This window comes from Xyrauchen texanus, chromosome 8, assembly GCF_025860055.1.
Source record: "Xyrauchen texanus isolate HMW12.3.18 chromosome 8, RBS_HiC_50CHRs, whole genome shotgun sequence".
Classification (NCBI taxonomy): Eukaryota; Metazoa; Chordata; class Actinopteri; order Cypriniformes; family Catostomidae; genus Xyrauchen; species Xyrauchen texanus.
The window spans coordinates 18822200-18850065 of NC_068283.1; the positions used below are offsets into that span (position 1 = coordinate 18822200).

Consider the following 27866-nt stretch of genomic DNA (forward strand, 5'->3'; position numbering starts at 1 on the left):
ATTATGACTCCTCCCTCCTTTTCTTTCAAATGTGGGTTACATGAGGCACTTACAATGGAAGTGAATGAAGCCATTCTGTAAACACTAAAATACTGTTTAAAATGAATAGCTACAAGACATAAACAATATGCGTGTTACAATGATTTTAGTGTGATAAAATCACTTACAAACCTTTTCTGTCTAAAGTTATACCAAATTTTACAACCACCTTGCCATGACAATGTAACACTTTAAACCCTAATATCCTAACATGATTTAAACAACTTTACAGCACAAATAATATATAATACAGAGTTTTAACAGAATAATTAATGTAAGTGCTTATAATTAATTTTTGCCTTTAAATCGTCCAAATATAAAGTATTTCTTAGTTTCTGTAATGCCAATTTATAACTAAATTTTTTTAAGCATTGTCATACTGTACTCACTAAAGATAACTAAAAAAAGCTAAAGGAAATAAGTCAGTAAACGTACAAAAAAGAAAAAATCTTTTATTTAGGGATGTTTACATTCAGTTAGCTTCAGCAAAAAGGTCCACAATCCATATTGCACACAATAAGAGTACAGTTTTCTTTTCTGTATTCTTTTAACATGCATCCAGTGAGAAATAATCTTTAACTTAGACATAAATTATCCTCGTTTATTATAGTTCATCAGTCCCTTACTCATAAATCTTTATGTTTGTCTGTCAAAACCATATACAACACCACACAAAGTGGAGACAGACAGTAAACCATGAAAAACGTTTTTTCATAGTGCTACCAGCTTTATCACCACACAGTTTACATTTAACAGAAAACACTATCAAAGAACATTTGGCAGCTTGAAGAAAACTCTTAGAGAACAAGAAAAGGCAACACAACTAAGCACACATAAAACTGATTATAGTGTCAAAGGTTGTTTCTTCATCCATTTGACTACATTCAGAGGCACACAGCATTGCAGGTGGGCCAGAGAAAGCCTGGAGCAGTGGTCTGATTTCTGGAGACTGCAGAATTGCTACAGAGTGGCAAGTACTGCCACCTGATGAGATTGATGATAGGAACAGTAGCAGTTTGTCTCCCTCGCTCTCTCTCTCTCTTTTTTTTTTTGGTTTGGAAAAGGGCACTAGTACCCCTGGGTGAAGTTGTAGCCAGTCTCTGAATGCAGGCTGGAACCTGGAGCAGTGAAACTGTAGGCAGCATAGGCAACCACAGAGCCCAACATCAGTCCAGACATGTAGGACACAGTCATTATATTCCCTAAAGGAGAAATCACATGAACTAATGTTAATGACTACATCTCTAGAGAAGAGATTACAAATGGATCCTTCTGAATATTTAGACAGACATTCAAAAATGGTAAGCAAGCACCTGTTCATCTGCACAGACTTGTTCATTTACACCGGTCAGCCACAACATTAAAACTACCTGCCTAATATTGTATAGGTCCCACTTGTGCCACCAAAACAGCGCCAACCCGCATATATTCTTCTCACTACGGAGCAGTTATCTGAGTTACTGTAGACTTTGGCAGTTCGAACCAATCTGGTGACCTCTCTCATCAACAAGGCGTTTCCATTCGCAGAACTGCCGCTCACTGGATGTTTTTTGTTTTTAGTAAATTCTAGAGAATTTTGTGTGTGAAAATCCCAAGAGATCAACAGTTACAGGAATAATCAAACTGTTATAACAGTCTGTTACCAACAATCATCCATGTGATTATCTAATCAGCCAATGGTATGGCAGCAGTGCATAAAAACATGCAGATGCAGGTCAGGAGCTTCAGTTAATGTTCACATCAACTATCAAGTTGAAAGGATATAGTGATGCGCGCCGGATGGCGTAGCAGAAGGCTTCGAAGGCGGCTGAAGGCGCCGGCGTCCTCTTAGCAGTCCTGCTGTAGGCTTGTCAACGGCGGGCGAAAGACTCCAACAATCCGGAGGATCCAGCGAAGAGGAGGTCTTCGCTGAAGGAGATTAAATCTAAAGGAACTCGTATGACGGGGTGCCCATTATATAGCCTGGCTATGCTAATTTCGGCGGGCTCTGAGCGCGCGAACGCGAGGCGCATATTGATTTTTCAACAGATATGATAATTAGAGCAGTAGATATTCATGGTGCCATTAATATGTTGGAGAACAACAAAGCCTGTGGTATGGACGGTATTACTGCAGAACATCTAAAATATGCCAGCCATAGGCTTTGTCCTTTACTTTCCATGTGTTTTAATGGTTGTCTGGTCCATGGTGTCCTGCCAAATGCTATTATGTCTGTAATGTTATTGCCGGTGCTTAAAGATAAGGCTGGTAAGCTCAACAGTATTGACAATTATCGACCTATTGCAATAGCAAGTATCTTGTCTAAAGTACTGGAGAGGATACCGTTAACCAAGCTAGAAATGTATGTCCTTACTTCCGACAATCAGTTTGGTGTTCAAAAGAAAACATGGAACTGACCTGTGTATCTATGCTCTTAAAGAGATTGTGTCCAGGTACAAAAGCTTGAATACATCTATGTTCCTATGTTTTATTGATGCGTCACAGGCATTTGATAGGATTAATCATGAACGATTGTTTGTAAAATTGTTAGACAGAGGTGCCTCTAAATTTTTAGTGAGAATTTTAGTGTTTTGGTATGCCCACCAATCGTTTCTGGTTAAATGGGACAATGTTGTATCCACTCTTTTTCATGTTAGTAATGGTGTGTGCCAAGGAGGTATCATGTCTCCTTTTTTATTTAATTTTTATATGGATGAATTATCAAACCAGTTAAATAGGTTGAAAACTGGCTGTCTTGTGGGCAACACTATTGTTAATCATCTTATGTATGCTGACGATCTGGTCCTGCTTTGTCCATTTAGTGTTGGGCTGCAGGAAATGTTGAATGTGTGCTCTCAGTATGGCCTTGATCATGACATAAAATATAATGCTAAGAAAAGCCACATAATGATAGTTAGAAGCGATGAGGACAGGAAATCAATTTTCCCAACATTTTATTTGGCAGATCGTCCTCTTGCTGTGAGTGAGGAAACTAAATATTTAGGTCATGTCATATCCAATGACTGGACAGATGACAAAGACCTATATCGTCAGCGATGTAAAATCTACTCTCAAGCTAACATGCTTATAAGGAGGTTTTCTTTGTGTTCTGACTTTGTGAAGTGCTCTCTGTTTAGAACCTACATCACACCGCTATACACTGCTCAACTGTGGTCTAACTATAAGAAAAAGAGTATGCAGAGACTCAAGGTTGCATACAATGATGCAATGAGGTTGTTGCTTCGTGTCCCTAGGTGGCATAGTGCCAGTCATTTGTTTGTGTCTACTAGAGTGCCATCTTGTGAGGCACTTTTAAGACAACTTATGTTTAGTTTTATGTGTCGCCTGGACAGGTCAGTGAACCATATAACTGAAGCCCTAGTAAGTCCGCTGAAAAGCTGTTATAGATACACCTCTAGGTTAAGACGACACTGGTGTAATAGCCTGTATATCCTATAGGCTAATATGGGAATTTGTATGTGTTTATGTATGTATGTATGTGTTATATGGACCTGTGTCTGCAATAAAGCTTTAATAATAATAATAATATCAGAATGCGGAAAAATGTGACAGATGTGGTGCCAGATGGGCTGGTTTGAATATTTCTGTAACTGTTGATCTCTTGGGATTTTCACACACAACATTCTCTAGAATTTACTAAAAACAAAAAACACCCAGTGAGCAGCAGTTCTGTGGCCAAAATGCCTTGTTTGATGAGAGAGGTCAACAGAGAATGGTCAGACTGGTTTGAACATACAAAGTCTACGGTAACTCAAATAACCGCTCTGTACAATTGTGGTGAGAAGAATATCATCTCTGAATGCTAATCTGAGATGCGGGTTGGCACTGTTTTGGCAGCACGAGGGGGACCTACACAATATTAATCAGGTGGTTTTAATGTTGTGGCTGATCAGTGTATACTCTATGAAGTAAAAGGAGTGATGACCTTACCTGCTAGTTCCCTCTGTTCAGGTGCCACCTTGCCTGCAGCATAAATCATGGGAACACTGCCAAAGTAGCCATTAGTGATGCCCATGAGGAGGGAGAAGATACAAGGCCATGCTGGGTGGCTGAAGGTGGGTTTCTGAACAGGGTACACACACATGATGAAGAGAGGGATGAAGACTATGCGCACACAAGAGCAAAAAAGAAGACGAGTTCCGTTCCAATCGTACGGCACAGCTGCCAAGATCTAGAAACACAAAGACACTCGATTAGAGACAGCATTTAAGACCCAGTCATTATTATAATGTGGATGATGACTGCAGTGGCAGTAATGGAAACAGAATGACAGAAGCATTAAAACAGAGAATAAATCTATCCACAGATGTCCTTTAACCTACTTTGCCTACAAAGTCAGATATGTTGAAGATGGCCATGATAAGGATGGGCAACCATTCCCCCATTGTGACATTCCTGATCTCAGACTCCAGTCCAGGAAAAAGGCACAGGGTGATGAAATAAGTGACAGCAATGGACATCATGTAGGTCCAGATTACCCGTGCAACCACATAACGATGCAGGATCATATCTGAAACAGAAGGGGTCACTGCTCCATTAACCAATATCATAAAAATTAGATGGTCCAGATTTTGTATATATGTTTTACATACAGTGGCCAACAAAAAGTATTTGGACATGTAAATCATACTTAAAAATGTATGAATGTATTTGCATTATATTATATAATATCAAACCAATGGCATATATTGCACAAGCAAACTTTTCAAGCAAAACATTTCACAACTTGTTTCACACAAAAAAATATTTTAAGATTTATGCATTTCAATTTCACCAAAAAATTCCATCAAATTGGATTGAGTAATATAAACAACATATAATACATAATATAATAATACATTAGTGGAACACATCCATAATTCATGTGATGGACTACACCTATAGTTACTCTACAAGAAAACCTGTGTGAACTTAAGTGGAACTGACATCATACAGCCTTTAAAAAGGACCTTGAGACCAGTTGGACCAAAAGTAATGGAAGAAAATGGCTCAAATGTATTCTGGAAAACATCTTTCATCATTTGTTTGCAGATGCCACTTGGTTTGATATTTTGTCTTTAATTCAATGACATTAAGACATTTTTAACTGAGGCCACTGTATGTCCTCAGAAACAATAATTTATTGGGAACATGTATAAGAAAAATTTGTAATTTTATATAAAATACAGTATAAAAAACAGAATTTACAGACTATACTGTGAATTTACACTATGTTGGGTAGTAATGGACTACATGTTATCTGGATTATGTAATCAGATTACAAACATCAAGTACTTTAATTACATACATTTTGTAATCAGATTAGTTACTTTGATGGATTACATAATTACATATGGATTATTCGATGCATGATTGCATTTGGGTTGGGGGGTTAGGTCCTCAAGAATTACATTCTTTAATTTTAGTTGTGTAATTTGTCATTGGTGCCAGATTTCAGAAGTGATCTACCCAACACGTATCTTACCTTTTATGCCTGGCCAGTGCCGTTTAATCTTTGGTTTGGGCACATCAAACCTCACGTAAGTGTTACTGCAAGCAAACTCTGCGCAGCCATCTTCAGCTGGGGAAGCGCCCAGTGCACCATTGCCCTTGGAAACAGAGATGACTGAATACATTACATCCACAGAGTGGAGATGAAATTACTATAAATGCAATGCTCATTCTCTTCTTTACATTGTAACATATGATGTAAATTACAATGAAATAACACATCAAAACCAATGACCATATCAAGCAGGTCATTGCAACTTTGTAAGCAATCCATTTAATTAATATTATAATACTTTTCTTGATGAACTAGCATTTCTGCAGGGGTGATGTGAGGAGGGCCATTACTTGATTAAGTATCTGGCTGAGCTAGTAAAACCACTCTCTTTAATTTGCTGTGGAAAAAAAGAGCTCCCAGGTCCCACAGCAACAGAGCACAGCCGAACTGCTTCAGAGAAATACCTCCTCAGAGTATCATAAGCTACACCCGTATATTACCATTATATAAATAATAAATAAATAAGAAACAATGAAAAGAGAAAGAGATAACTTTAAGTAATTCAGGTATATGTAAACACTGTGGCTCTGTGGCACTATCAGAATATTGCTCTTTTTGTTTAAGAATCCAAACTAGCCCAACACAGCAACATTGTCTTAACCAATGATGTCGGGAATATCTCTTTGATCAACCAATGGCAGACCAAAGAGGAGTGAAACTTATTGGAAAACTTTGACTATTTTCATTATTCCATTTGGTGCCACTAGACGCACAAAATACATATGGACTTTACATATGAAATTAATTAGTCACAACGATTAACAGTAAGAATCTTTAAGCTACAAAAGAGCCTCATTTAAATGTAATTATTGGTGCATTTTATCCTTGCCACATTAACAATCAGCCACGCCTGCTGGCCAATTGCAGGTTGAAGATGAAGAAATGTTGAGTGGAGGAACAGCTGAGTGCTCAGTCTGTCACCCAGAGAAAAGACATGAGGTTATTCTCAAGTGCTTTCATATATTACCCCAACTGAACTCTCAGTGTCTGAGTGAGCACTTTAAAAATGCTCTCTCAATGTCCTTCCCAGGGCCGTCGAGTTCACATTTGATAGCAGTGAGCACAGAGAGCAGTGACCGGCACAAATAGAATTAAGTTATGAGACATTTTACAAAAAAACAGCCGAGTATGTCAAACGAACACACTTTTCACAGTCTAACTAAATCAAGGATAGCTTTACAATTCAACATTCCAGTGAATGTTTTCACCTTATCACCAGATCATCATTACTCGTAACTAATTTATTTAATTCCAAACTGATTTCTAAACCATACATAAGGAGAGAAAGATAACTTGTTTAAACAACATGTATAAACAACAATAGCACTCTTTATGACAAATGCAAACGTAATGCAACAGTAGACATCTATACCAGTTTTTTTAAACTGGGGACACTAGGGGGGTGCTAGGAGGTCTGAGCAAAAATGCAGGGTAAAATTAAGTTAATTTGAATTATTACTACTTATTACTGTTTCTTTCTGCTTTATAAAGACTGGTTGGAAATAATGAGGTTAATCGTAAGTATTGTATTCTATCAATAGCCATATTCTTCAACAATAAGAAATAAAAACAAATCTGCTTAGAGTTTTGTGACATTTCAATTAAATTAAGCATGTTTTTCTTGGTGAATTTAGAGGTGTTGCCACATATGGAGAAAAATAAATCATACAGCTTGCCTCATCATATATCCCTTCTGCAAAATACTGATTTCCAACAAATGGCTGGACAGTCATACTTTAAATCAGGGGACACAACAGGAAAACTTTTGGCTAGATATATAAAGCAGAGAGAGTCTTTTTCTACCATTCCGTCAGTGAAATCTGCTGGAGGTGAAATTTTTACCTCGGCCATTGATATTAATAATACTTTTAAAGAATTCTATCTTGATATCTATAATTGCATGTTTTCGTCTATTGATGAAGATATTAGAAACTTTGTGGAACCGTTAGAACTCCCTAAATTTTCGACTGAGCAAAAAAATTCTCTTGATTCTGAAATAAGCTTGGACGAGATTGACGAGGCAATTAAGGCCTTACCTTAGGCAAGGCTCCGAGGACAGATGGTTTTGCTGCTGAATTTTTTAGATCTTATGCTACAGAATCGGCTCCACTTTTGTTAGAAGTTTATATGGAATCATTAAAGAATGCAAAGCTTCTTCCAACCATGACACAAGCCCAGATCAGTCTGATTCTTAAAAAGGACAAAGATCCAACAAGTGTAAAAGTTACTGTCCAATTTCCCTGAATTTTGTCAAAAATTCTGGCTAATCGATTAAGTAAAGTTATGACATCTCTTCTACATATAGATCAGGTGGGGTTTAGGCGTTAGGCGTTTCATCAATATCATGTGGGCAGTGGCGAATGATCAGACTCCAGTCACTGCCATCTCACTTGACGCTGAAAAGGCGTTTGATATGGTAGAATGGGATTATCTTTTTAAGATTTTGGAAATATATGGGTTTGGGCATATTTTAATTGGTTCGATCAAGTTACTTTATAAACACCCTGTTGCAGCGGTACAAACAAATGGCTTAATTTCAGATTATTTTACTCTGGATAGGGGCACCCGGCAGGGTTGCCCTCTTTCACCATTATTGTTCTGTCTTGCCCTGGAACCATTAGAAGCTGTGATAAGAAAGGAGGATGATTTTACAGAAGTGGTGGAGGGAGGTGTGGCACATAAGCTTCTGCTTTACGCAGATTATATTTTATTATTCGTCTCTGATCCAACTAAATCTATGCCTTGCCTCCACAGAATTATTAATTCCTTTTCCAAGTTCTCAGGATACAAAGTCAACTGGTCTAAATCTGAAGCTTTGGCTCTGACAGGGTCCTGTCCAGTAACGGCCTTACAGCCAGGTACCTTCCAGTGGCCCAAACAGGGCATTAAGTATTTGGGTATTTTATTCCCAGCAAATTTGTCTGATTTAGTTAGTTAAATACAAACAAAATTAAATAGTTTAATTAATTTTGACCCTTTAATAATAAGGTTTTCGAGGGATGTGGGCAGGTGGGCTTCATTATATTTCTCTATGATTGGGAAGGTTAATGTTGTTAAAATAAATTGTATTCAAAAATTCCACTTCCTGCTACAATCTCTCCCTGCAGATGTCCACTTCTCTTATTTCAAGCAATTTGAGAGCATAGCAAAGTCCTTCATTTGGAATGGTAAGTGCCCCAGATTACTGTAATGATTTGTGTGAAGTCAGTAGAAGGCAGACGGGTGATGCGGATCCAAATAAATTGTCTTTTATTGAAAAAAACATCAACAAATTAACAAAACACAGGAACAAATGAAAATTCCACGATGGGAATAAACTCAAACACAAAATAACACACAGTAGGTGGGACAAACAGCGAACAGCCACGAAGGGCTGGGGAATCCTTGAACGAACTAGAAGAACAGAGAGTACAGCAAGAGGTCATAGGAATAAACGTGAAACGTAAGACGGACAAGAAACGTCAACGATCGACAGGGGAAGGAGAAAACAGCGGGGTTTAAATGGACAGACACGGTGATAACAAAATGATGAACAGGTGCGGACAATAAAGCTGTGACAGCGCCGGGAAAGACGGGAAGTGAGGTTTACACACGGACAGTGAGACTCAGGGCGGACAACAGGGAAAACGTGACATGGAACGGGATCAGTACTGGGTGAAACAGAAAACACGGTGCGGACGACACGAAACACGGTGCGGACGACACGAAACACGGTGCGGACGACACGAGACCGTGACAAATACATTTTAGTAAGTTACATAGGCCGCTTGACAAAGGTGGGCTAGGCCTACCCAAGATTTAGTTTTATTATTATGCATTCGGTCTCAGACATTTGGCTCATTGGACGCTTCCATCTGAGAGATCCCCTTCCTGGTTCTGTATTGAACAGGAAGTTCTTGCCCCTTGTTTGTTCATGTATTTTGCAAAGACTTTCTATCAATCTAACCAGAGAAGTTAAATCACACCCCGTTATCTCACATTTGCACTCGGTATGGATAAAAGTGTTCAGAGTGTTTTATTGAGATATTTATCTAGATATTCCCTAAAGCTTATTGCTTAAGGTGATTACTGATTTTGGAAAACGTCATGAGGCATCAGTGTATTACTCCTTGTTAATTCAGAGTCTGGTTTACATTTTTTAAAGATTTAAACTTGGTACTGGAGGAGGGGATTCTAAATAAACATCAAGTCTACATCTAGAGATGCAACGGTGCACCTGATGCAATTCAAGATTTTACATCGGTTCTATTGGACCCCCTCTAAATTCTATAGGCTTGAGATACAGAAGTTTTGGTTAAAGGTTCAGAATCTGGTGTGCGATGTGGCACTCGGGTATTATTTTGCCCCAGACTCTGTATCTTGGGTGATGGGGGAGGTCATCGTCAAGATTTGGGTCTTAACCAGTGTCACGATTGCCAGGCAGATCATTTAAAGGGGCTGGAGGTTAACTGGAGCACCCTGTTCTCAGGAGTGGTGCTCGGAGATGGGAAGGGTGGCAGCCTTTGAGGAAGGGCCATTTAGAATAATGGGGAGATACAACATGTTCGTGGAGAAATGGGGCGGGTATATGTCATTTATGGATATGTGATTATTATTATAATATTTTTTTATTTGTTTATTACCTATTTATTTTTTCGTGCATGTGTGTGTCTATATCATTTGAGACCACTTTGATGTTGTTGGGGTCAGGCTGGGATTATGAGGGGGAGGGGTAATAGTGGGGGTTAAGATTGATTCTGTGTATATATGTTTTGTTTTATGGTGTTCATATATGTGAATCATAAAAAATTGTTAATCTGAAAGAATGTTTTTCTTTTGGTTTATACATTTAACAGTACTTTAGTAGTGGGTAGAAAAAGATACATTGTCAACAAATATTTTGCAGTTATTATATTTTTTCTTCTTGGCTTTAGTACAATACTTTATAAAAGCCAGTTATTAAATTTAGCAAACAACATGTTGCCTTTATAATATCACATTTACTCTTTTACTCAGTTGGTATAAATGGGTCTTATTTCAATGTTTAGCTGCCTTTATTCATTAGGAAGTGTGCCCCTCGCAAGGGGAAAATTATGTTTGCGGGGGTTTTGGTATCAAAAAGTTTAAAAATCCTTGACCTATACCCAAAATCACATTCCAGACGATTTTTGAACTTAAAGGGATAGTTCACCCAAAAATGAAAATTCTCTTATCATTTACTCATTCAAGTCAGATGTGACTTTCTTTCTTCAGCAGAACACAAAAGATTTTTAGAAGAATATTTCAGCTCTGTAGATCCTTACAATACAAGTGAATAGTGATCAGAATGGGTTGTATCTCCCAAATTCACATAAAGGCTGTATAAAAGTAATCCAAAAGACTCCAGTGGTTAAATCTACAGTCATAATCAATATAATAGGTGTGGGTTTGAAACATAACAATGTTTAAGTCCTTTTAAACTCTAAATCTCCACTTTAATTTTCACTTTCAGATGTGAAAGTGAAACTAAACAGACACCACATGTGACTTCAGATGCTAAAGTTTCCTTTATGCAATTTTTGGAGCTACAAAGGTCTGAACACCATTCACTTGCATTGTAAGGACCTAGAGAGCTGAAATATTCTTCTCAAAATCTTCGTTTGTGTTCAGCAGAAACACATCTGGGATGGCATGAGGGTGAGCAAATGATGAGAGAATTTTCATTTTTGGGTGAACTGTCCCTTTAAGATCTTAGAGCTACTTATGAGAAAACGTTGCAGGAAAAAGTAAGTACTGTGAACTGTGGAATGCAGACTGTGTGTGTCTATTGTTGTGAATTAGTTGAAGACCAGATCATATTTTATGACCAAATTATGCAGAAATCCTTGGCAAATCCAATGGTTCACCAATTTTTTCCTGCAATTGTATAACTCTATTGGAGAATCTTCATATGTACATCTATTGTTTGACATGCAAAACTTACAAATCTTACTTCTTCTGTAATGACATCATGGTGCACCTGGTACTGGGTTCCATGGTCTTTGGAATGGGAGAGGCCCTGGCGTGCCAGACTAGTGTAGTACTGGACGAAGCGTGTCCTTCGCACCAGCATGTGCAGGATGAAGCACATCAACACCATACAGATAGAAATTAGGAAGAAAATTATGGTGTTTTTCCTCTCGTTTTTGATCAGTAGTTTGGTAAAGATTCGACTAAGTGAAATGATCACTCCAGCTGTGCCTGTACAGAGAAAAAATCATGTTGTCACATATACAAATCTATATATGCTATTACATCTTAACCAGTGGTTTTCAAACTTTTAGACTCCAAGGCCAGCTATTTGCCCAAGACAATATTCAAAACTCCTTTACTAAAGAATATAGAAGTGTTAATAGAGAAAAACAATGAATTAATAATTTTGAGATTACAGAAGTTTCAGGAACAGTCAGTTAATATGTTGAATGCCTTTTTAATGGGTTGTAGCATTTTAAGAAAGTTCCATTTTTTAATTATTATTTATTTTAAATAATTTAAGGCATTTTTCAGCCCCCTTGGAAGTTTATTGAGGCCCCTTATTGGGACCCGGGCCCAAACCACTGCTCTAACATCATATAGCATCTTACTCTCTCCGGTCATCACTCCTTGTGTGTAGTGTTTGGGAAGCATCCCCATGTATCCATAGAAACTGGACTGCTGCACTGGAGACACAGGTAAACACAGGTAAATAAGTGTTATCACTGGAAATAACACAGTGTTCTGAGCCAAATAGAAGGGCAGTGACTTCCAACATGCTTCTACAGCAGAAACATGATTGAAAAGTAAAGTAAGACTGAATACCTGTGCATCCAAATGCCACAATCCCCATTGACATCAGATTGATGACGTACGCCTGCTTTGTGGTGAACTTCTCTAGCCAAACATCAAAGACAGTGATAAAAAGCAGAGGTCCAAGTGCAAATAGGTAACCTGCAAGAGATGACATTTACCACAATCAGATATAAGACCAGAGAGTCCAGCAAAGCAGACAGCACATAGTTTGTACTAGATTTAAGCTTTCGTCAGTACAAATATTATTTCGAATGTTAAAACAATTCATTTTTCATTTGATACCACATGCCCACTTAATTTAATTTATTCTTTGTACAATTCATACTCCACATTTATACCCAGAGGAAAATTGCTGCTCTTTCAGAGCTCATGAGATTTGATGATCTCATTCATGTTTCTCTTAAAGGTGCTAAATATAATGACCATAATATGTTATTAGAGAATTAGGAAACATGCTAAGTTGAAATAATGGCTTCTTCTGTAAAAATGCTACAGCCAGTATATTCTTCTTTGAAGTTTCCATTCCAGGTTGGAATTCCTGTTTATGTTTTGGCCTGTGTGATCCCGCCCACTGCTCACTCCACAATAATATTTCCATGGAAATGGAAGCCAGCAAGTGAACTGGATCAGAGATAACAGATTCCACCTGACCTAAAAAGCCTCATCATCCATCTAAAAACCATCATGACCAGAGGTGTATATATTGGAGATGCCTTTGGAAGATGGAAACAGCTTAAAGCCCAGAAATCCTTTAAAATGGATACTGAGTTAGCTAATTTGTAGGTCAACATTCTGGCAACCTGCATGAGCTTCAAGTCTGGGGCAGGGCAGACAACTCTCCAATATTTTGAATTTGGACTGCAATTCCCATTTCAAATGCTTGTTGTCAATCTTAAATATAGCACCGTTAAAACCGCATAGGAGAAATAACAAGATGCAAATGAGACGATTGTTGTCATAGTAAGAGCATAGAGCAAAACATTTATGTGAACAGAATGGATCATTTGGACTTTCATGAGAAATATTTGAGCTCATATTGAAATCTCAGAATTTGGATTGCAAACTTGGTATCATGGCAAATCTAAGCCCAGTTTGAGACATAGTTTAGATCTCTTTTAAAATTGAATAGGAGATATCTCATATTACTGGGATCTGTTTCTCAGGATACAAATATGAGAAGCAGGAGACTTAAAGGTGCGCTCAGTAGCTTTTTGTTTGTGTCATCTTGGAATTACACTGACATCTAGTGGTGTGGATGGGGCATCATTCAAATAATAGTTTTCAGTTAAAGATTCCATTGTAGAAATTCACTATTTACAGTCAGCCATGATTCATTTAATCCAAGAGTGAATGTGTCCAATGACAGGGCAGTTACTGAAATTAAGCGGGAGGTGTTCAACTGGTCATGTGATCATAATATGGCAGTCCCATGTAGAATAAAACAGCTTTTATAATTGATAACTGGTTAACTAGTGTATTCATCTCATGTGAGTGTTGATAACTGTATACACATATTCTTCAATTAAAATTAATTTCTTAGGAAGTAAAAAGCTTTATTGAGGACACATTACTGAGTGCACCTTTAAGCAAACATCTCAATTTGTTCTCCATCTACTCTCATTGCTGTAAAGGAGAAACAATTATTTAATTTTTTTAAATAGACAACTATAATTCTACATAAGCTTTTTAATTTAAATTTTACATTTATTCATTTAGCTGATGGTTTTATCCACAGCAACTTACAAATGAGGAATACAACAGATGCGATTTGTCCTAAGGCGGTAGTAATCAGAAAAGCGCAAGAAGAAAGGAAGGTGAGAGACAGTGGTAAAAGAATAGACTGACATTTTTTAAGAAGAAGGAGAAAGTATACAGTTATTGCATTAGTAGGATTGGGTCAAGTGCTCATGAAAAAAGATGCATCTTTACATGTTACTTGAAGGTGGCTAGAGAATCAGCTGCTTGGGTGGGGTTTGGCAGGTCCTTCCACCAGCAAGGAACAGTTGAATTGAAGGTCTGGGTAAGTGATTTTATGCCTGTACTGTACGAGTGCAGATAGGGGGTGCGGAGCGAGTGGTTGTTCTGTAAGTGAGCATCAATGCCTTGAACTTGATGCAATCAACCTCTGCCAACCAGTGCAGATCAATAAAGAGATGCGTGACGTGTGCTCTCTTGGGCTTGTAGAAGACAATCATGCCACCGCATTTTGGACCATCATTTTGACTGTACATGCAGGAAGTCCTGCCAGAAGAGCATTGCAGTAGTCCAGTTTGAAAAGATATAGGTTCGTTGTGGTAGATTTCACTATGGTCATCTTTTATAGTAGTTCAGTAAGAAGATTAAGTAAGAATTTTTCAAACCACAGTGCCATTTTGTCTCCTTATCTTTCTTTTCTTTCTGGGTGGCGTATACTGCATAGTCACAATAGAGATTGCTAATAACATTGTGTTTTTATCATACAGAAGCAGCTGCATTTGATGTGTTATTGGTATTCACATGCCAACTTAACTTAAAATGATATATGCAGAATAAATTAATTGTGTGGTTAGAAATGGCTTATTGATAAAAAGGAACATTGTTTTCTGAAATCTATGTGTTTATCTGTTTTTGGTTATTAGTATTCAGCATTTGCTATCTAGCTACTGAATCAATTTCTCTCTGTTCACATTTAACACAATTGTGTACTTGTTATCCTTCAGGTACAGATGAGTAAAGCAGCTGCCAGACTAATGCCCCTTCTCCCTCTTCCCTCAGGCCAGTCACTCGCTCATGTCAGTCAACTGCACCCCCACCCCCACCCTTTTGTGCTTACTCTGTGTGTGTGTGTGTGTGTGTGTGTGTGTGTGTGTGTGTGTGTGTGTGTGTGTGTGTGTGTGTGTGTGTGTGTGTCTGTCTGTGTCTGCTCTGAATAAACAGACTCACCCACAGTGATCCTGGTGTGCAGGCTCAGCATCTCCACCAGGACATTGTTCAGGATTACGGCCACAAGGGCCACAAGAATGTACGTTAAACCCATGTCAAACACGATGGCTGTTCCTGAAAGACAAAGAGCAGCTGACCTTGAGATTCATCCCAATATTCATGATATGATTCTTTTATATCTGTTAAGGAAAAAAGAATGAGCAGAGATGTAGATATACTGTATTTTAAAATGAACGAACAATAATGAACAGAAACTGCAACTATAATATTTCTTTTAATCTTTCTTGTCATAGTTTTTAAGTCAACATGAAATCAAATTTGGCTCTGTATAATTTCTTTATGCATGTTCTGTGCATGTGTGACATGGCGGAGGGTGGGGCCATGTCGTGATTTTACACACCTGGTCAGGGCCGGCCCGACCCAATAAACAAACTAAACATTTGTTTAGGGCCCCGTGATTGGTTCGGGACCCCTACCCCCCCCCCCCCCCCATTTATTTTATTTTTTGCCAATCAACTACTCTAATCAACAAAACACACAACCGTACCAATGAAACGTAATATGTTTCATTTCGTATATTTTTTCTAAATTAACTACAATTTTCTAGAAACCTGTAGGGCCCCATACACTATTTTTGTTTAGGGCCCCCAAAACCCTAGGTCCGGCCCTGCACCCGGTCCCTTATCAGGCTAATTAAACCTCCTAGAAAGGAGGAGGCAAGAACCGGCTTGACAATATAAATAATAGTTTAATGAAGAAATAAACCAAAAGTCACAAACAAACGAACAGCTGCTCGTTAACATTCTCGCTCTCTCTCGCACCACCATCCGCAGTCGGCCTTTATCCCTCTCAGAGGCTTAATTAACCTGATAAGGGACCGGGTGTGTAAAATCAGTCAATAGCAGGCGCCTGCACCGATGACGTGTAAAGAAGATGACTGTCTGTTTTTAAATGAAGCTGCACGCAGACAGTCAGCACGTACTGTGCAGAGGAAAAAATTTGCATCTTGAGTACTTTGTGTACTTTGGACTTCAGGCTGCTTAGGCTATTGAATAATGTCAACCATTAGCCAAATAGCCATTTAGGCATTATTTTAGCAAACTTACATTCAGGTCTGGCTCCATTTTGGAGAGTAAATTTTTCATGATCCAATCCATTCCTGACGGATAAAATTCAAGGGCTTTTATCCTTGAATATCCTGTTTCATTTGGAAATATGTCACATTACAGTAGTCAAATGGGTTGCTAACAGAGTTTCATGTTGACATTAAAAGCTAGCTAAGATATAAACCGCAAATAAGACATAAACATGTGATGGTGTACCCTCAAATTTATGATGCAGGTAGTCCACATCTGTGATGAAGCTATTGTAAGGCAGCAGGAAGCCCACTCCAGCTAGGAGCATGGCAAAATAAATCCCATGGTAGCGATCATGTGGGATGGATTCTTCAAAGCCTATGCACCGGAAACACACACATTTGCATACACAAAGAAATATTGAGAGTTATTTTTTTTTAAAAAGTGCTACGTTTGTATTTGGATGACATTAAAAACAAATGTGATCTTTAAATATTTGTCCCACAGTTTGTGTGTCTCTACAAAGTGCATTTATGTATATGTATGAGACATTTGACATTCTGCTCTCTCTTTCTCTCTCTCTCTCTGTCTCTCTCTCTCTCTTTCTGGATGCAGAAATTATTCATGGAAGCACTTTAGCACAGCATGCCTCATTTAAAAGATGGAAGAAGTGAAGTAATGTTAAAAATGAAATAAATAAAAATATTTTTATTTATTAAATAAAGAATATAATTGAATGCTTATTTTCTGTATGCTAAAAGTGCATACAAAACTCCAGAGCATCTCTTACGTCAAAGATTAAGGAGTAGCCTGTTCTCCTACTCCACTGATTTAATAAGTATGACCTTTGTATCCAGGCAACATGAGTGGACAGTATGCTCTCCAGCTAACATGATTAGACCTTGTGATTACATGCCATTACATAACATGTTGTAACAACTACAATCAAGTTGGGTCATTATCCTTGCCTATACAAATATTGCATATGTACATTCACAAACATTATGTGCGTAGTCAATAACAAAAATGGCTTAAATTTTCTATCTTTGAGTATACATGCAGCAGGAACTCACCTGGCTCTGAAAGGGCCAGTACTCCTTTATCTGAGATGTCTTTCACATGACAGTCCTCTTCCTCCAGCTGGTAGCTCTCAAAACTGAAGCTCATCACCACGTTGCCCTCCGGGGTCTGGCCAGGGGTGGCCTGTTTACGTCTCTCTGCTACTTTTGAGCCCATAGTCACTCTTTTGGACTGGGAACTCTCACTAAAAGGCCTCCTTTAACGGTGTCTGTGTACTCTGTGTTATATTCTCTGCAAAAGAAATGACATACATAATCTCACTAGCAACTTCACATACAGAGCATGCAGTTTATAGTTTAATCTAACTTCACTGTACAGTAGTGGCAGATCAAAATGGGGTTTCAACAGCCAATGCAGGTATCTACAGAGCAGTACAACTTAATGTCATCAAATAAGATATACAGAAAATTATTGTATTGAAATGAACGCAATAATTATACAATAATTTTTGATAATCTCAAAATCGCCAGCTACATACTAAGTGTTTTCAGTAACAATCTAACTAATTAACATAACTGCATGCCATAGTCATCCTGAGTAACAAAGAAATTAAGCATTATTTAAAGATGTTTCCATCCTTTCAGTGTTTTTAATTGCCATATTTCTCTGATTCACGCAGAGTCCAGTTCATACATTCATACATGAATGTTGTGCTAATTTGAAGGTCCATAAATTAGTCTAGTTCACAGAGATGAAAGGGGCCTCTGATGTGATGTCAAAATTGGCTTTAGTGACTGACCAGTGTGTAATAAAAGCATGTGAAGAGCAGTCTCAAGTCACTTTATGCTATGTCACCCATGCAATTTGTCATTATACTTTTAACTACATGCTGTGTTCCTTTGTCCAAACTTAGTAATTAACATTCTTTCATATTTACATGTACATCATTACCAAAATATTGTTTAGGGATATAAAGTGTCCCTAGGTGGTCTAATTGAAGAAGGAATAGCAAACAGATTGACAAAATTAATTTTCTTAATGCAAATCAGGCCTTTCCAGTGGCCAAGAATAGACGCCACTGTTGGGCATGCTATTGAAATGTTCTTTTTGAAAATCTGCCAAGCCATCCTTTGAAGAGATGAGAAGCTTGATGGTGGAGTGCATGTATTGTTCAAAAAGGGGAAAAAATTATTCAATATCAGCATTACATCACTGTGTTTGGCACATGATTGTATCCAACTGTGCTGCAAAAAGTGAGTGCTGTGTGGAAAATGGGTGGATTTGTTTTCATATACAACAGCATTATTCCAAAGTCTACAATTATGGTTGCTTATGTTGTTTGACTAAAGTTATTGAATGTCAACAAAGTGATGCAAATAAGATACATGACAAGTACAGTGCAAAACCTGGCAACTGTTTTATGAATTATGAGCAGACAAAGACCAGGTGTGCCACAGTATTTTTTACCTGCCTAATGATCCATTAAGTAAATAAATTTGTTATTTTGATCATTATTATTATTATTTTATATTATATGATTTTATAATTCTAAATGTATTCCAAAATAATGCAGAGACCCAGTGACGTAACAAAAGCTGCCTTTTTTTCAGCCTGATTAATGACAAACATAAATACAAATAAATAAACTGCTTGTGTGTAATACTTCTGTAACATGAAGAAGCTTGATGCTTTTAAATTGAATTTTCATGAACCCAATAAGCAGTTGTAAATGTCACCCACGACTTCTAATTTAATTACATTTTTTTTCCTTTTTTTTTTTTCTTCTTCAAAATAGCTCTTAAACAGATCAACTGGTAATTCCACCCTGCGAGAATATCTAAAATAATTTTCTGTTTCTGTTACCGGTTGATATTTGTATTTTGTTTCACGTGCGTTGTTGCTCTCATGGGATTGTTTTAGTCATGCAATCAGAAGGCAGAATATATTTCCGTTATTCATCTCTCAGTGCACATGCATAATTAATGAAGCGACAAGACCGATACAGCTCTGTTAAACATCACAAAGACAACAGGTTAAATCTTACCTCCAAAACAATTAGATCTCTCTGTCCTTCCTTGCTCGCATATTACTCCATTCAACGACAGTCATGCTTTACAGATCCATCATTTTCATCAGAAGTGTTTTGTTTAGATTCTCCGGTGGAAATCTCCGTCTCCACAGAGAGCCGCTGTCATCGTCCCTCCCGCCCACACATCAGTCCTCCAGCGGTCTGCCAAGGCAACGCGCTTTCATTATCGTTTTTAAAGCAAACTTGCACTCATGTGGGCCTTAACTGCACTGGAAAAACATATCAATCTAAAATAAAATGCTCCATGCGGTAATATTTTTATCAAATGATTTGATCAAGTAAAACATTATTTATTATTAAGGAAACAACATGAATACATTACATTACACCAACAAAACTCAAATTAATGGTCAGGTCAGGAAGAAAAAGCTCCTTAAAGGAATACTCCGGGTTCAATTCATTTGTGCCATAATGTTACTCCTTTTCTTACAAAAAAAAATAAAAATGTTCCAGAGATTCACTTACAATGGAAGTCAATGGAGATATTTTTGGAGGGTTTAACGGCAAAAATGTGAAGCTTATAACATTATAAAAACACTTACATTCATTCTTCTGATAAAACTTTATTTGTATTATATTATTTTGTATTATTTGAGCTGTAACGTGGTTTAAAGGAATATTCCGGGTTCAAAACAACATACGCTACATCAACAGCATTTGTGGCTTAATGTTGATTACAACAAAAATTAATTTCGGCTCGTTCCTCCTTTTCTTTAGAAAAGTACAAATCTGTGTTACAGTGAGTCACTTACAATGGAAGTGAATGGGGACAATTTTTGGAGGATTTAAAGGCAGAAATGTGACGCTTGTAACTTTATAAAAGCACTATCATTAATTCTTCTGTTAAAACTCATGTATTATTTGAGCTTTAAAGTTGTTCAAATCGTAATTTTTACAGTCATTTTAGGCTTTATTGACATTACATCGTCATGGCAACAAAGTTATAAAATTGTCTATAACTTTACACAGAAAAGGTAAGTAAATGATTTTATCCTATATCTTATATCTTATACTTTTGAAAAAGAGTATTTTAACCTTCAGAAATTCACCACATTCACTTCCATTGTAAGTGCCTCACTGTAACACTGATTTATGCTTTTTTAAAACAAAAGAACAATACAGAGACAGATCCTAAAAAATTCAAATACGCTTTATGTTTTTATACATAAAAATAAATAAAACAAAAATCATGAGTCAAGACATAAGTGTAACACTTTACAATAAGGTTTAATTTGTTAACATAGTTGATGCAATAGTTAACATGAACTAACAATGAATGTACTTTTACAGAATTGTTGAAACATGGATGGTAAAGGATCATTTTTATATATAATAATATTTTAGTACATTAAAAGTTTTATGTTAACATTATTTACTACAATGTCAACTAACATGAACAAACAATGAAACATAGTTCTTAATAATAGTAATAAATAATGGTAAGTCTTGTAAAAAAAAAAAGCATTATTCATTGTTAGTTCATGATACCTAATGCCTTAACTAATGCAAAGTTTGTTGTAAAGTGTTAGCGACATAAGATATAGGCTTACTACAGAAATTATAAGATTACAGCTTCTTCAGTATTAATTTGATGGTATTCCACAATATGAGGCTGTGTAACATGATAATGTGTGCTCTGAAGAGATTTCTTTATCTGCTTTATTTGGTTTAAACTGCAAACTTCAGATAAAAAGGCTAGCTTCAGACAACTGAAAACTGACCTGAGACTGCAGGACGTCTTGCATGCATTTCCAGTCTACACTTCATAGATCTGAGGTGTGCTACAGAGGTGTACTAGTCTTTAAACTACATTATCTTATTCAGGCAAAACAATCAATACAGTCTTGACATATTTCTTGAGAAAAATAATCTACTGCCTATAGATAAGGTGTTATAAAACAGGATGACATGGTTGGGCAGCATTCAGTCTTGAACAGCAGTCTTGATTTTGAATTAGATGTCCAGTCAGCATTATTGGGAAAGATCAAAACTAAACTGTGACTCTCAGTGAGAAAAGGACATATAATAGTTTGCCTTATTTGAATTTCAGAGCAATCAATGGGGCACTTGTGCATTTTGAATGTACTAGTGGCAAGATCTCCATACAACATATATTTGACATTCACAATTCTGCTTTTTTGTTATCATGCATAAAGGGAATAGGCAACTTTGTGCACTTAAAATGACATTTCTTGTTTTTCATAATGATAAAATGCAGCAGCATATCATGCACTAGTTCTGTAATGTTGTACGGAAGTGTAAATGTCAGCATTATGCTTTCTTTGTGTGGCTATGCATTAAATGAATGTTGCAAAAGGTTTCAAAACGCAGCCTTTATTACTTTCCATTTTCCTGTGAAATAATTTACATTGTGCTTGACTGAACTCATTTATTTCATCCCGGTCTAATTTAGAAACTTGGGGGAAATCATGCTTTAAGTGTTAGCAATGAACCCCTTGATGTTGTTCTAGTTTGTTTAGGGCCAGACAGGTGTGTTAACCTGTGAAATAAAAAATTTCATCTCACCAAAGGGCAGATTATTGTATGGGAAACATTCCCCCTCTCTCTCTCTCACTCTCTCTCACTCTCTCTTATATAGCCATTACACAGCCAAATGTATTATATTAAAGGATGCATTCAATATTGTAAGGTGCTTTTTCTGTGCAATTAATTCTTCATACTCATATTGAAAATAACATAACATTTGGCAATAACTCTGCTCGTTTGTTCTTAAAAGCTGGTAGCACATCAATATCATTCAATCAATGACTCAGTCTGTATCCTACTTTTGTTTTCACACATCATACATAATTTAAGATTTAGGAACTGGGGAAATTAATCCTATATACATGTTTTAAAATACAGTAGTCTTCTCTTAGTTTGGATATTTCGTATTTAAATACTTCAGAAAGCAAAAGTGACGAAGGGACAGTTGTGCCAATACAATGCTCAACATTAGCTGACAAGGTTCTATGATGAATAGTTTTTCTGTGTGCTAGATGCCCTTAAGCTGGGTTTTATTGTTGAGCACTTATTATTCAGTTGCGCATTAGATGTAGGGCTGCTGTTTCAGCAAGTGGTGTCCTGAACCACATCTTACAGGAACAAAATCCAGACCTGCTGGTGAATATTGTGAAACAGCTCAAACACTGCCCATATTTAATCGGATCTAATGCTGTGATATAAAGTTCACTAAATCTTTGACAAACTGGGGGAAATGTTCTCACACCGTTTCAGCATAGCCACTCTCATAACAAATAAATATGTTATACGTTTGAAGTTAAGTTTTCAAGCTATATGTAATTCCATCCATATACCTGTACAAGTAGGCCTAAACAGTGAAGTTAAATAATGTTCCTTCAGGTCCATGATACAAATAAGACAGGACACTGTGATTCATAAATAGAATATGTATTACACACACACACAAATCCAAAGAAGTAATACAGGGCAAATATGATAGAGCAGATTTGAACAGAGGCAGGGTACAAATGAAATAATGCAATTTAACTTTACCAAAACAATGTAAACACTGTGAGGAATTACAACATTGGGTGAATTGAAATAATTTCCCTACAACTGGAATTAGGTACTGAGGTGTGAAGGAGCCTGAGAGAAACAGCTGTGGCAAAGTCTGGTATAGTTAGCCTATATACAATGTTTGAGCAGAGGGTGAGGGATATGGGAGGGGTGGCTCATTTATTGTCCTGAAGGCCATTTGCATTCAACATTTGCAATATAGCTCATTAATACAACAACGATGTCCAGTATTGTAATGAGATTTAATATTTTAAATTATAAATCTCTGTGCTATATTTAGCTGCTAAATTTATGCTACAGGTTAATTTCCATCATGACATTTATTGCTGTGTTGAATGTCTAATGCAAAGCATAATTGCCTCTCTTCTATGCAAGAGAGATTTCTGATACATCATCAAAAGCAATTAGATTCTCAGACATGCAATGAGGAACAGTTACTTGGACACACTTCAGGTCCTCAACTTTATACAATATAATGATTAATACAATCAGAGTAAGCTGATATCCTTGGACTGCTCTTATATGATTAGAAACATATTGAAATGCAGCTGTTTTGTTGGAAAATTTTAGCAAAGAAATGTTGTACCCACTGGCAAACAGGGAACACATTTTTTCTTTTCACTATCCTTCACAAAGCAGATAAATGAGTTAGAATAATAACATTCTCACTATTACATAATTTTTTAAGGGAGGGGCTAATCTTGTGAGTCTGGAATTGATGTTGGCCTGATCTTCCATCTCAGTGTCGATGAACCAATAAACCCAGTTCTCTGAAAGAACATATAAAAAATAATATTATTTAAAAATGTTATAACCCACTATTGTGTGTCTGGCGGCAACAGAAAACAATATTTGCAGGGTAAACATTTGGATAGTGAAAATAAGAGCAGACAGGTGGATAATGAAAATCAATATACTGTAACTGCATGTTGGGCAGTATAACTCTTGAAATACTATTAACAGATGTGCCAATTATGCGGCTACTGCACCATCTTTATTAAAATGATTATTCTGCCTGGGATTTTTATTGCAAATCAGAGTAATGAATGGCACTTATGCCTCTGACCTCTCGTCTAATGCATGAAACACAGTGAATCAGGCAGCTGATTACTACAGTTTTTCTCAATCGCTTTGGTGATTTATTTGAAACAGTCTTAACATTCTCTTAACTGTAAGTGCAATTGACACAACTGTTTTATGGGACATCACAACTCTATTGCATGCTTGCAAAATGTAGTAACTCAACCAAAACATTTAATTCATGCTTAAAAATTTTGTTATTGTGTCAGTAAATTGGCCAATGCCACCAAAATAAAATGTTTTTTTTTGTCATTAAAAAAGCCATAATGGTCAAAATGTTTAAATGTTTTTTAACTTTTTTGTTGACACTAACTGCTTACAAGAATGTCAGTTCCCCTTCTGTCACTCAATCAACGTTGTGTCGAATGAAGTGACACAAGGGGTCTTCCTTGGGAGCCTCGTGTACCTCTGAACTTGAGAAAAGGCCAATGAGAAATCGGCAGACAGAATTTTTCTTGTCCCGCCCCCGGACATACGGGTATAAAGGGAAGCGGGCGTGTGTCTGTCAGTCAGATTTTTTCTTCGGAGCCAAGCGGTTGTGCAAAAGCAAGCTGAGTTCACCACTGTTCCACTCACCTCTACTGGCAAGAAGCACTGCTGTTGGATCTTACAGCGCGTTTCCAGCTGGTGTTCTCTCTCTCTGTGCACGCTGTGCAGTTCATGCCCCTGGGCGCTTCAACAGCACTTTCACTGCCTAAAAGAGTGTTTTCCCCTCCTAAAGAGTTTGTTTCTCTAAAAGAGTTTGAGTTTTCACTCATAAAAGAGCAATACACAGACAGGCGTTGAACCTCCTTTTCAGGACACGTCTTTTTCAGGATGCCCTTTCGCCTCTGTGTAGTTCTTGGATGCGGTCGATATCTCTTCAAGACTGACGGCAACAGAAGCTGCCTCGTGTTCCTGGGCAGCGATCACACTGAGGCGGTGTTTGTGTATGGTTCATGCACTTACTGTGAGAACATGACCATGGCAGCGTTGTGGTTGCGGCTCTCCTTCAAGAAGGTGAATGCCACTTCAGCTGCCCCCCGCGTCGCTCCTTCTTCCCACGGGATTGAGGACGACCCGGCTGGTGATGAAGGCAATTTGGGGATGATGACGGGCTCATTTACTCCAGGTAAATCCCCACGAACCACCAGCCACCTGACATGCTCGCTCGCTTCCGTCCGAGCTCGGGATGAGTGGGGCTCGCCTCGCAGCCAGCTGGCATTCTCCCTTGAGTCCCGGAATTGGATGATGACATCGCCGCTGCATCAGAGAGCGTTCAGGACTCGACTGGGCTAGGACTCGGAAGTGCATGATGAGCTGACACGGTCATGGAGTGCACCTTTTACTGCCCGGAACTGACCCCTCCGTTCGATCCGCTCTCAATACCCTGGATGGCGGGGTGGCCCATGGGTACACGGAGGTCCCCAGGTGGACAGGGCGGTTGCGATCCACCTGTGTCCCGTGAATGCCGCCACCTGGCGGACCGCCCGATACTCCCTCCAGAGCCTGTAAGATGACATCATCACTGACCTCGAAAGCCTACAGCGCCACCGGACAGGCCGCATCCGCCCTGCATGCCATGGCACTCCTGCAGGTCCACCAAGCCAAGGCACTCAAAGATCTGCACCTGGGTAGTCCTGACCCCGATGTACAGCAGGAACTGCGATCTGCTACCGTCCTCGCTCTTAGAGCCACGAAGGTCGCAGGTTGTTAGTTTGTTAGAAGGTTGTTAGTTTGTTCCCCACAGTCACCACAAGTGTGTCCTTGAGCAAGGTACTTAACTCCAAGTTTGTACAGCTTTGGATAAAAGCATCTGCCAAATGCGTAAATGTAATGTAAATGTAAATGTATTTTCCGCGGTACGGTCCCCCTCTCAGCAGAACCGCATCTCTTTTGGGCAGTCCCCGGTCTCCGTGCTTGTAGAGCTCCTCCCTCATCAGGCAGAACCTTCCACTGCGCCGTTCCAATGTACGGCTTCACAACCCTTGTGAAGTGTATTTGCCACATGTTACCTCCCCCTAGTATGGGCAGGATGTGGCCTCCACAAGGTCTTTTCCCCTGAAAGAATAGGACCGGGAAAGACCACCTTCCCCGATGCATTTCATAGCGCTAAGATATTCACACTCCCATGCTAGTCATGTAGCACCTGTTCCCCCCTCAGGGGTGCTGAAAACCTAAGGTCTGTAAATGACATCTCATTTGGGGGCATTGGGGAGGGCTACGTGCAGCCGATACAGTTGCTTCTAGCATGCAGCAGCCTCAGCGCAAAAACCTGACTGACAGATGCACGCCCGCTTCCCTTTATACCCGTATGTCAGGGGTGGGACATGCAAATTCTGTCTGCCAATTTCTCATTGGCCTTTTCTCAAGTTCAGAGGTACGCGAGGCTCCCAAGGAAGACCCATTGTGTGACTTAATTCGACATAACATCTCGTTCCCTCCCTCAGGGAACAGAGGTTACAAAAGTAACCGTGCCATTTTGTCTAGCTGAATGCCATTGTGTATCACACTGAGCTTTTTAGATACCGATTTTAACAGTAGGTAAAAGTTTACTGGGAAAAGTACAATGCTGTGTACACTAGTACACTTAAAAAAAAGTACAAAGTGTACTGTAGTACACTTAAAAAGGATATGCACATTTGTATGTATACAGTACATTCATCTTTGTAGCAATGTGTTACATGTAAACAGAAAATCACATTTGCATGTCCATTTTTACACATTTCTTACATGTAAAGTCATATATAGTGAACAGAAAATTGCCACAAAATGACATCCATGCAACAAAAAAAAAAAAGAAAAAAAAGAAAAACAGCAACAATGTAAAAACATTTCATGTTATAGATATTTATGGACTATACATATATGTCGGACAGATTTTGATAATTGAATGAATCATTTTGCATGTGATGTCTCACACGATGAAATAATGTTTAGAAGTTGGACTATTTCAGTCAGAATCAACTCATCAGTTTTTTGCAAATTGTTCTTACTCTTTTGCACACGTCAATACATGTGCAATTTGCTTAAATGAATAAGAAATTCAAATCTGGTGTGAACTAACTGTTCAGAGAATTTTAATTAATGTATTGTAAAAAAATATTCTCATTTGAGAATTGAGCCAAAGCGATTGAGAAAAACTGTAAAAGCAATGCAAGACAGACAGACAGACAGACAGACAAAGTTCATCCGGAAAGTATTCAGAGCGCTTCACTTTGTTTTAGAATTTCGAGGAAAATAATGAATGGAATCCATTTTGGAATAAGGCTGTAACAAAACAAAATGTGGAAAAATGAAGCGCTGTGAATACTTTCCGGATTCACTGTAGATAGATAGATAGATAGATAGATAGATAGATAGATAGATAGATAGATAGATAGATAGATAGATAGATAGATAGATAGATAGATAGACGGACGGACGGACGGACGGACGGACGGACCGAGAGACGGACAGACGGACAGACGGACAGACAGACAGACAGACAGACAGACAGACAGACAGACAGACAGATAGATAGACAGATAGACAGATAGATAGATAGATAGATAGATAGATAGATAGATAGATAGATAGATAGATAGATAGATAGATAGATAGATAGATAACATTAAATATAGATATATTACTAAGATCTATGCACTCAAATGCTTCCAGCTGCCGAGAGAGCTTTTGCAATTTTGCCATTTGAGAAGATGTATGTGTATCTAAATGCAAATGGTGACTTGGAATAAGGTTTACACTTGACCTTTAATTAACATAAGAGGCAGTAAATACTGCAGAGGAT

General features: G+C 38.0%; 1 protein-coding gene across 1 annotated transcript; it reads right to left on the reverse strand.

Moving 5' to 3' along the window:
• Positions 1-505: 505 nt before the first annotated feature.
• On the reverse strand, positions 506-19510 carry LOC127648243 (equilibrative nucleoside transporter 4-like). The gene is made up of 11 exons (XM_052132829.1): positions 19433-19510; positions 17442-17679; positions 16615-16746; positions 15293-15406; positions 12380-12508; positions 12166-12240; positions 11535-11782; positions 5504-5627; positions 4362-4549; positions 3970-4210; positions 506-1241 (listed from the first exon to the last, which is right to left on the reverse strand). The coding sequence occupies exons 2-11, from the start codon at positions 17602-17604 to the stop codon at positions 1108-1110; spliced, it is 1548 nt and encodes a 515-aa protein (XP_051988789.1). The 5' UTR covers positions 17605-17679; positions 19433-19510; the 3' UTR covers positions 506-1107.
• Positions 19511-27866: the final 8356 nt, after the last annotated feature.

What these genes read in the sequence shown, in the direction of transcription:
- LOC127648243 (XM_052132829.1), bottom strand. Translation starts at nt 17,604, where the DNA reads ATGGGCTCAAAAGTAGCAGAGAGACGTAAACAGGCCACCCCTGGCCAG. An exon ending in ACTGGCCCTTTCAGAGCCAG is followed by an intron (nt 16,747 to 17,441) that starts GTGAGTTCCTGC and finishes TCCGGTGCATAG; the next exon opens with GCTTTGAAGAATCCATCCCA. An exon ending in ATGATGTCATTACAGAAGAA is followed by an intron (nt 5,628 to 11,534) that starts GTAAGATTTGTA and finishes TCTGTTTCCAAG; the next exon opens with GGCAATGGTGCACTGGGCGC.